Source organism: Melospiza melodia, chromosome 26, assembly GCF_035770615.1.
Source record: "Melospiza melodia melodia isolate bMelMel2 chromosome 26, bMelMel2.pri, whole genome shotgun sequence".
NCBI lineage: Eukaryota > Metazoa > Chordata > Aves > Passeriformes > Passerellidae > Melospiza > Melospiza melodia.
Window position 1 is genome coordinate 3,091,810 of NC_086219.1, and position 11,168 is coordinate 3,102,977.

General features: G+C 47.8%; 1 protein-coding gene across 1 annotated transcript in view; it reads left to right on the top strand.

The window, feature by feature from the left end:
- The window catches only part of PRDM16 (PR/SET domain 16), a 300,196-nt gene extending 294,404 nt beyond the window's left edge, over positions 1-5,792 (top strand). Inside the window, exons 16-17 of the mRNA XM_063176900.1 lie at positions 1,064-1,238; positions 3,889-5,792. Coding sequence (XP_063032970.1) covers positions 1,064-1,238; positions 3,889-4,023 — 310 coding nt within the window. The 3' untranslated portion in view covers positions 4,024-5,792. The remainder of the gene's footprint in view (positions 1-1,063; positions 1,239-3,888) is intronic.
- Positions 5,793-11,168: the final 5,376 nt, after the last annotated feature.

Consider the following 11,168-nt stretch of genomic DNA (forward strand, 5'->3'; position numbering starts at 1 on the left):
TTTATATACCCTTTATATAGGGTATAGGAGTTACATATGAGTATATCTTTATATAATCTTTATATTTGGTATAGGAGTATATCTTTATATACCCTTTATATAGGGTACAGGAGTTATATAGGGTATAGGAGTTATATAGGGTGTAGGAGTTATATAGGAAATAGGAGTTATATAGGGTGTAGGAGTTATATGGGGTATAGGAGTATATTTTTATATACTCTGTATATAGGGTACAGGAATTATATAGGGTATAGGAGTATAGGAGTTATATAGGGTGTAGGAGTTATACAGGGTATAGGAGTAAATCTTTATATACCCTTTATATAGGGTATAGGAGTTATATAGGGTATAGGTATTACAATGGGTATAAGAGTATATCTTTATATACCCTTTATATAGGGTACAGGAGTTATATAGGGTATAGGAGTTATATAAGGTATAGGAGTTATATAGGAAATAGGAGTTATATAGGGTATAGGAGTAAATCTTTATATACCCTTTATATAGGGTACAGGAGTTATATAGGGTATAGGAGTTATATAAGGTAGAGGAGTATATTTTTATACTCTGATATTTTATACTCTTTATACAGGAACTATATAGGATATAGGAGTATAGGAGTTATATAGGGTAGAGGAATATATCTCTATATACCCTTTTTATAGGATATAGGAGTTATATAGTTTATAGGAGTATAGGAGTTATATATGGTATAGAAGTATATCTTTATTTACCCTTTATATAGGGTACAGGAGTTTTAGGAATTGTTCAATAGTAAGGGTCATGGGGAACATGACCTATACTCTTACAGGGAGATAACAAGGGTCTGAAGGTGAAAAGAGGGGCTTCTTAGGTTCAGTCACCATGACCAGTCATTTCCTATCGAGGCCCTGTGCCTGCCTCACCACCTCCTCCTCCTCACTCCCCCCCATGCCATGCCGTGTCCGTGTCCGTCTGTCCGTCCCTTCACGCATGTGGCTGGTGAGCCCCCGTGGGTGGTGCATGCAGGCTGTGGGCCAGACGAGCTAACACAGGTCACCCCTTCCCCTGGTCCTTGGTACAGGTGTGTTGAGGAGGACGAAGCCGGCCTGTTAGATTTGGAGCAGATGCCGAATTTTGGGAAGGGGCTGGATCTCCGCAAAGCGGCCGAGGAAGCCTTTGAAGTTAAAGATGTGTTTAATTCCACCTTAGACTCTGAGGCAATAAAACAGACTCTGTACAGGCAGGCTAAAAACCAGGTGGGTATATCCAGAACGTTTTCCTAGCTTGCCACCAGATCAGGGAGCCGCTGGCCTCCTCCAGCCAAGGGTTATTCCCCCTTTCCAGTGCGTTATTTTCCCCTTCCAGAAGGCTATTCCCCCTTTCCAGTGTGTTATTTTCCCCTTCCAGAAGGCTATTCCCCCTTTCCAGTGGGTTATTTTCCCCTTCCAGAAGGTTATTCCCCCTTTCCAGCAGGAATTCTAGCACACACATGAATGTGTCTCGTTGCAACTAAATTGAAATAGAGGAGGAAGGGTGTGGGCATCACCTTTAGATGGATTTATCTCAGCCTGTGCAGTGAGAATGGGGCTGTGCAGGAAGGGAGAGTCATTTGTGTGTTTTTATCTGTCTGTATAAATGTTTTATAACTCCTTATTTATTTATACTTTGGGGTGGCTCTTCTGTTGGTAACCACTGAGGTTTGGTCTGCAGAAACAGCAACAAAGTGCCCTTGGGTTTGATTAAAACAGGTGTGAAAGCCAAGAATACATCCAGGCCTTGCAACCCGGCATGTCTAGAGGGTATCCTTGTTTATCTCCTCGATTTCTAAAACTAAACCAGAAAATGGAAAAGAAAAATCCCAACCCTGTGAGCCAGATCAGTTTAGACTCACCAAAAACCATCAGAATGGCATCTCAGAATTACTGAGATTCTTGGAGTTCTGAGAAAAATCTGGAGGTTTGGGGCAGGTCTGTGTGTGCTTTCTGTTTTTTTCATTAGCCAAAATACCCAGTCTGGGTTTATGGAGTTGATCTCTTGTTTTTTCCTCCTTCACAGTGGGTGCCAATAGTGAGGCTGAGGAGGGGCTGCTGGAAGAGAGAGCTCAGAGGTTTTTTGGGGTGACACCCATTTAAACACAAGCCGCTTGCCTGACTCTTCTCTGTGTACTAACATCCCAAATGCACTAATTCTTTGGGAGCAGCTTGTTTTTTTCCCAATGTACCACCCTGCTACGGCCTGTGCTTGGATAGGGGAAAGTGTTTTTGATTTTTTACTCTGTTTTACACTTGAATCACAACAAGCAGCTTAAATAATTTGACCCATCTTTTGGCAGGTAACATAAAACCTTGGTGTGAGCAGCACAGCACTCCTTTGGCTTAGCTTTAAGCAATTTTAGAAGTGTGTGTGTATCCACAAAACCCAAAAACTGTATTCCTCCCCTGAGCCAAGGAGGTGGGGAGGGTGGGGACTGTGTGCTCCTCTTTTTCAGGCCATGGGTGGCAATGACATTGGTTCTCCCCTCTGCTGTATGAGGTTATCATCTGCCTGAGCCCTCACATCATTCCTGTGGGCTGAGAAAGGGCACAGAGAGATGAGTGAGACAATTCTTGTGTCCTGGTGGAGGGAGAGCAGCCAGGTTACAAGGAACCAGCAGTTTGTTAAGAGAACAAACAAATCTCATGGCATTTCTCTCACCAGACAACTTTTAAGGGTTTCACTGCAGCAATAAATCCACCCTGGGCACACTGGTCATGGCAATGAGAATTCCACATCCCCAAATATCCATGTTGGCATCACCAGTGGGGCCATGCCAAGCATCAAGGCAGGATGAGCAGCTGCTCACCACTTCCCACTGGGCATATCTGCCCCAACCCAGCCTCACTGATCTCTGGGGATGTGATTTTTTAATAACAAGCCCCAGTAGCACCTACTTCAGAGCCTGAAATCATGTAGAGTTTTGTCACAGAGCACAGGCAGTGCAGGATGGGTTAAATCCTGTGAAAACCAGTGGGAATGATGGTCTCTCCTATAAACCATGACAAATCTGGGATTTTTGAGAGATGGATGGATGTGAGTTGAGCCCAGCACAGAGGATGCTGCTGACCCAGGTGGGCAGGGTTGGGTGGTGCTGTGTTTTACACAGTTTTCCTCCATCCTGTGTGCCCTTGCAACCCTCTGTCCCCCAGGCTTATGCAGGGCATTGATGCCCCAGCCCAGCCTCACTGATCTCTGGGGATGTGATTTTTTAATAACAAGCCCCAGTAGCAGCTACTTCAGAGCCTGAAATCATGTAGAGTTTTGTCACAGAGCACAGGCAGTGCAGGATGGGTTTGCTCCTGTGAAAATCAGTGGGAATGATGCTTCTCCTATAAACCATGACAAACCTGGGGTTTTTTGAGAGATGGGTTGTGGAGGTTTGTGACTGAGCACAGGCAGTGCTGGATGGGTTAAATCCTGTGAAAACCAGTGGGAATGATGGTCTCTCCTATAAACCATGATAAATCTGGATTTTTTTGAGAGATGGGTTGTGGAGGTTTGTGACTGAGCACAGGATAGGTTTGATCCTGTGAAAACCAGTGGGAATGATGGTCTGACTATCCCTATAAACCATGACAAATCTGGGGTTTTTTGAGAGATAGGTTGTGGAGGTTTGTGACTGAGCACAGGCAGTGCATGATAGGTTTGATCCGATGAAAACCAGTGGGAATGATGGTCTGACTATCCCTATAAACTATGACAAATCTGGTTTTTTTTGAGATGGGTGCCATCCCAGAGCGTGGCTGTGAGTTTAGCCCAGCACAGAGGATGCTGCTGGCCCAGGTGGGCAGGGTTGGGTGGTGCTGTGTTTCACACAATGCTCCTCCCTGCTGTGCTCTCACTCCTGCCCTTGCCTCTGTCTCTCCCCAGGCTTATGCAATGATGCTGTCCCTGTCTGAGAACGCTCCCCTCCACACGTCCTCCCAGAGCTCTCTGGGGGCTTGGCTGGACATGGCAGGAGCAGCTTCAGAGTCGGGGACCTTTAACCCCATCAACCACCTCTGAGAGGTCCACAAGGCACTGGCCAGAGCCCGGGTGAGGCAGTGGTGGTGCTGCAGCCATCCCAGCAAAATCCCAGCGAGCAGAAGATGGATGAGAGGGCCTCAGGGAGCCGTCTGGACTTTGGGCTGAGAAGGAAACCTGTCCCATCCGACCCACACGCCCTGCATTTTTATCTCTCTAGAGTTTTCCTTTCTAATTTATCACAATGAACCTCTCCCAAACTGGATAACCCCGAAGCAGCCCCAGGAATTTCACAGCCTGTAGGAACAGCACGAGCAAGACACGAAATTGCAGCAGTGCAATCAAAGATTGGCCCCCTCCAGCCTTCCAAACTGAGGTCACTGAGCCAGCACAGCCTGAGCAGGAATGACAGCTTGGAACCACAGGGCAGCATTTCCTTCCCCATCCAGCCGAGTGAAGCACCAAGGGAAGAGAGCCAGGTGTGACCTGTCGCTGGTGCAGCTGTGACACAGCCACTGGAGTTATGCCAGAGAAAGACAAATCCAACCCACTAAACTGACCCCCCCCCAAAAGAATTCTGCACTCCCACAGAAACTCCATCCTGTCCTTTGCTCCCAGCAAAGCTCCTCCAATGTGAGGCCACGTTGCCTGCAGTCCTTGTGAGCCACGTGCAGCTCCCAGCCTGGAACAGTGCTGAGGTTGGGGTGACAAATATATCACACGGACGTGGATGTGCCCTGAGCAAGGCTGGCAGAGCTCCCTGCCCTTCCTGGGAGTGCCTGGGACACAGCCAGGCTGGTGGAGCTCCTGGAAATGCTTGGATTTGCCCGAGCAGAGAGGTCACAGGGTAAAGGCTTCCCTGGTTGTGCATGAGGAAATGTGTCCTGGGCAAAGCCAGGGCAGCTCAGACACGTCTCTGCTGGTGTGTCAAGGTTTCAGGGTGACATCACCCTGTGCTGGTGGTATCTGTGGCACAGATCTCTGATTCACACCGTTGCTTTGGCCTGGTTTTTCCCTCTGTGCCACCTGCTGCTGCTTGGCCTATATTATAAGTAGAAAGATGAACATTTCCATGCTCCAGCAGCCTCAGGGGTGCAGAGCATGGAGATAAAAATCCAGCTGTCTCACTGACTCTAAAACTTCTCACAGAGATTTTATGAGTGATTTCCAATTCCTCCAAACCTCACCTTGTCTGCTGATACACAGCAGCCTCCACAAATCCTGTGGGCTTTGTGCTGTTCTCCCCTGTTGGAGCAGGGAATTTGGAGATGACATTCCTTTTTGGAATGGTTAGGAAAGCCATGGAAAAGTGCAGATGGAGGGTTCTAAGCCAGTCTAATGTGGGAAGCCTCATTCCAGCAGGTCAAAACAATGGAACGAGCTCCCTGAGCAAAGCAGAGTCAGAGTTGGGTGTGACACCTTTGCAAGTCAGCTTTGCACCCAAGAGCATGTGTGGGGCTGATTTTGGGCTTTGGAAAGCTTTCCCCAAAAGCATCCAGGGGGGCTTTGGTACAGAGGGAACAAAAGGTAAATTAGCAGCACCAGTGTGTTTTCCCAACAAAATTCACCCTCCCCTTTTTGGTTTTCCACAACATCCTGTGAAAGTGCCCAAGGCTCTGAGAGCACCAGGCAGTGTGACCGAGCTGCTTCTTGTATTTGCACAAAGCTCCTGAGTAGGAGAGAGCCAACCCTGCTGGGGGAATCCCAGCTCTGTGGAGGAGAGGGACAGCCCTGTCCCATCCCTTCCCATTATCCCATCCTATCTATCACATCCCATCCCGTCCCGTCCCATCCCATCCCATCCCATCCCATCCCATTATCCCATCCCATCCCATCCCATCCCATCCCATCCCATCCCGTCCCGTCCCATCCCATCCCATCCCATCCCATCCCATCCCATCCCATCCCATCCCATTCTATCACATTCCATCCCCATCCCATCCCATCCTATTATCCCATCCCATTCTATCACATTCCATCCCATCCCTTCCCATTATCCCATCCCATCCCATCCCATCCCATCCCATCCCATCCCATCCCATTATCCCATCCCATCCCATCCCATCCCATTATCCCATCCCATCCCATCCCATCCCATCCCATCCCATTATCCCATCCCATCCCATCCCATCCCATCCCATCCCATCCCATTATCCCATCCCATCCCATCCCATCCCATCCCGCCCATCCCATCCCATCCCATCCCATCCCATTATCCCATCCCACCCCCACAGGCTGCAGCACAGCCCTGCCCAGGCACTTGGCCTTTAAATTATTCCCACAGGGGCCAACATGAAAATAATAAAAGAATTCTTTCTTCTCCTGATGGAAGTTATTTTAATCTGTATAGAACTTGTCATTTTGGGCTAATTCCTTTCTTCTTTTATTTCTTCCTTAACAGTATTTGTTTTTTACATCAGCTCTCATTCTTGTGAAGAAATCATGTTAATATGAGTATGTAGTGAAGGACCAAAATGGTGCTGCTGAGGTTGGATGTGGGATGAGCAGGGAGCAGGAAGATTTTGTCCATGTGCCAAATGAGCCCATCAGTGCTGCCAGTGGTGCTGCTCATCTCCAGACAATCATCCCTCAGCTCCCCTTGGCCTTGGAGCTCCTGGGCCATCACAGGAAGGTTCCAGTGATTGGGAGGAGGAGGAGGAGGCCAGGGGAGATGCTGGCCCTGCTCCAGGAGAACATGGGAACAGCCTTAACCATGGGGCTGGATCCATCCTGTCCCATTCCAGCTGCAGCTCCAGGACTCCTGGTTTGTTTGGAACAAACCACGTGTCTGAGCATCTCTCTGCCGTGCTGGAGCAGGATCTGTGGGCAGCAGTGAGTGTTTGTGTGCTCTGACCGTGGTTTGTTCACCCTTGAAGAAACCTCAGGGCAGGTCAGCATCACACTCCACAGAGCAGCTGAGGGAGTGGCACTGAGCTGGACACCAAAATGTGGGCCAATACCAAGGAATGCAAGTGTTACTGTGGGGATTTATTTGGGGTATTTATGGTCTCCCTGTCCCTCTCTCAGCCCTGCTGCCAGTTGTGTCATTTCTCCAGAAGCAGTTGGTCAGGTCCTTGCTCTGACTGAGCTCACACTGTCACTGTCCCCCTCTCCAGGCTAATCCTGGCTCTCCATGGATCTCCTGGCCAAGGGGGTGCTATCCAGACAGGTATTTTCCAGCCAGGGATTGAGGACATTAAATTACAGGATTTAAAATCATGATTTTTTTTTCTTTCCATATTTCCTAATTCAGTTTCTCCCCATTTTCTCTAGCTTGTGTTGTAGAATCTCCCAGTTCCTCTAATTTAGCACTGATTACAAGTTTCAATTTTTCCCATTAAGATAAAAAAAACCAGGAAGCCTCACATAACTTCTGCTAACCTCTACCTTTCGTTGGATTGCACTTGGGACGTGCTGCAGCTCACATTCCAAGTGCAATCCAACAAAAGGTAGAGGTGTGGAGGTGCAGGTGTGGAGGTCCCATTTTGCTGCAGGTGTGGAGGTCCCATTTTGCTGCTTTAGCAGAGAATTTCACCTTTCCAAGGCTGCTTCCCGAGAGGTTTGTGCCCAGGATGTTCTGCTGCCTTCCCAGCGCTGGGGATGCTCTGGGAGCTTTGGTGACACATGGAGCTGTGGTGTCCAAGCCCATGGACCTGCTGGGATCCAGGGCAGGTGAGGGTGGCAGGGTTGGGAAGTGGCTGTGGTGTGTCCAGTAGCCAGGGTGTGGTTTAAACCCAGAGCTTGGTGTAGGATCTGTTTATTTAAAGTATTTTCACAGCTGCAACAGCACAGAGGGTAGAAGGAGAAGCCCTGGGGGTTTTTGGAGTGGTCAGGTGTGGCTGGGAGCTGCACAGGGCTGATGTTTTGGTTCTCCATGAAGGGCAGAGCTTTGGCCAGAGCTGAATCTTCCTGCCTGAGCTGGTCAGGGAGGAGGATGTGGGTGTTGTGTCAGTGCATTCCTTGCTTCCCACCAGCTCAGAGCTGGAGGTTGTGCTCTCTGTGGTTGGGAGCTCTCTGGTGGGATGAGCTGAGGTTCTCCCATGGGATGTGCTGAGGTGCCCTGTCCTGCAGGACACATTGAGGCACCCAGGTCTCCTGCTGGGCTGCTGGCTTCTTCCCTGGGACGTTCCCTTTGGTGCTCAGGCTGCTCTGGGTGCCTTTCCAAGGTGTCCCAGGCCAGCAGGGCTTGCTGGACACCACGGGGACATCAATGCAGAGAACCCCAAACCCAAACAGAGCTGAACAAACACAGTGGGTGTGCTCAGCTGATTCTGGCACAAACACCCTGCTGGGCTCCTGTCCTCCCTCACACAGCCAGAGGAAGCTTTTTCCCCTCCCCAATCAGCACTTAGGCCCTCAGTGGCTGCTCTTGGGAGCCCTTTGGAAGCACTTGCACAATGAGGTGAACGAGTTTGGCGCTGAGCATCAAAGCACTGGATCGTGAGCCCCCCCCCCGTGTGCCCCCCGGCCAGGCCAATCTGCTGAATTCCCACTCGGTTTTTACGTGCTGTACTGTGTGTGTGTGTGTGTGTGGCGGGGGGCTGGGGGGTCAGGGATCCCCCCTGCCCCTTTTTGGGGGGGATCCTGACCCTTGGGAACAGCGCTGTCCCCAAGGGCAGGAGTGGCATCGCTTGGGTCAGTGCTGGCAGCACAAGGGCACAAAATGCTCTGCTCCTCGCTGGTGGTCAGTAGTGTTCTCACAAAGCCATGAAACTTCTCCGTAGTGTTGAGTGAAACTGTGACTAAAAAAAAACGTTCTTGAATGATTCCGAGGTTTCTTTTTTTTTCCTCTTTCTTCTGTCGTTAATTCTTATTACCACTTTGGAAGAAGAAATTTAAAAATAAAATTAAAAAAAAAAAATTTAAAAAAAATTTAAAACTTAAAAAAAAAAAAGAACGAAAAAGAAAAAAAAGGCAGCTTTGATTTTCCAAATGTGCAATTCACATGTGAACAAAGTAATTCTGAAAGTAATTCTCAGTGTATTTTACATTCTCATTGCTCTCTTCAAAGCAAGAGATGTTTTGCCCTGATGTCATTTCCAGCCTGCAGAAGATGTAATTTAAAACATATATATATTGTGCTTGCAAGAATCATAAATCTGTGCATCCTATGTCATTCCTTTTCCCATTGTTACAATACAGATATGATTTAGGTTGGATTTTTTTTTTTCCTTTAGACCTGTATAGTGTTTTTTTAAAATCAATTGTAAATGTCTGGTTTTCATATAATGTTTAAAAAACATTGAGAAAGAGGATGGTGCTTGTTCCATATCATTCTTGATTGTATATTGCTTCTGTTATGTTTATAAGTAAACTGTGCATGACTTGTGTTTAGCAGTCATTATTGTGTCCGTTTGTGAAATTTTTATTAAAAAGAAAAAATTCCGTAGATGCACTTATTGTATATGTGATTAGATTTTGCGTCCGAGGCTCGAAGCCTTGAACTGCCAAGGAAGAAAGAAAAAGTGTTGGCAGTTATTAATTAATATGGAATCGCTTTGTTGGGAGCATAATGAAATAAAAGATATGAAGTGTAGAAAATAATTAAAAAAAAAAAGGCAATTTTACAAATTTCATTTTGATGCTTGTGATAAAAGACAAATGTACTTGTGTAGAGAAATTCCTTTAAAATAATGAATAGAAAAAGCTGATTTTGAGGTTAATGCTGTAGAATAGGAATGTATACCAAATGTAATCTTTCCAATGCTACAATGAATTTATACATGAGATTGATATGCAATAAACCTGTGTGCTTTTATAAGCAGTGGTCCCGTGAGCTTCTTTTCATGGAATGACCATGGAGAACGTCCCCAGTAATGGGACATTGGTGTGTCACTGTCTGCCTTTGCTGCTCTGGGGTACCTCTGGGGTCTGATGTGATGTGTGTGTGGTTTGTAATATGCCAGAGAGCTTCAAAAATTAAATTATGGCTGCTTCACTTGCTGCTGAGGTCAGAATCATGGAATCACAGAATGATTAAGCTTGGAAAAGCTCTCCAAGACCATCCAGTCCAGCCTGTGCCCAATCCCCACCTTGTCACCCAGAAAAGGGCACTGAGTGCCACATCCAGGGATGGGGACTCCAAAACTCCCTGGGCATCCCCTGCCAAGGCCTGGCCACCTTTTCCATTAAAAAATTCTTCCTCATATCCAACCTGAACCTCCCCTGGCACAACTTTCTTGCTGTCCTCCTGTCAGGGAGTTGTGCAGAGCCAGAGGTCCCCCCTGAACCTCCTTTTCTCCAGGCTGAGCCCCCCCAGCTCCTTCAGCCTCTCCTCACAGGACTTCTCCAGCTCTGTGCCCTTCTCTGGAAATGTTTCAGCCTCTCAATGTCTCTCTTGTGAGGTGCCCAGAGCTCACAGAGCACTCGAGTTCTCCCCAGCGCAAAGCAGGAGCATCACATCCCAGTGAAGAGACTGGATGCTTGCACAGAGAGGAGTGAGATATTCCAGGGTGGGAGAAAGTGTTGGGATGGGGCATCGGTGAGCTGATGGAAAATGTCAAACATATTTCCTTTCACAACCAGAGCGCAGAGAGAGTGAACTGCCCAGTGATAGCGGTCAGATGGTGATGGTTCAGCTCCAGGGGACCCTGGGAGCAGAAATTACTTGAAAGCCGGGTCTTTGAGCTTAAAAACCCCATTACACAACTGATGAATGGCCTCGCTTCAAAAAAGTCATTCATGGTGATCAAATGATGGTGTCCCACATTCGGGATAATGGCCCTTCCCCGGAGATCGAGAGGGTTTCAGTCCGAGCCGAACCCTTGAGTAGGAGCCCTCCTCTTGCTGGAGCCTTTCTCCTTATTAGCCCCGGAGGGAAAAGGATAAAAAATCCATGGGATAAGAAAGCTGTGATAATGGGGCGATTGTCAGGCAGGCCCCGGAGTGGAGAGAACAGAAGCATTTCAAAGAATATTGCTGACAAGTGGACTTTGTCATGCACAAAGTGCTTGAGATTGACCACAAACAAGTGAGAAAAAGGACCCATTTGGGGGATGGGGAGGAGCAGAACAGGGGGGCAGAAGAGAAGGTCAAGGAAAAGTCTGTTCCCAGTAAAGACACAGAGCACTGTTGAGCCTTACTGGGCAGCTGTCAGCAGCCTGACCCTCAGATCCTCTTTCCCAGTAGCTGCAGCGTCCAAAAGCAGCAGAAATTGATGTTTTGTGCATCCGGAGGGATTGCCCGAG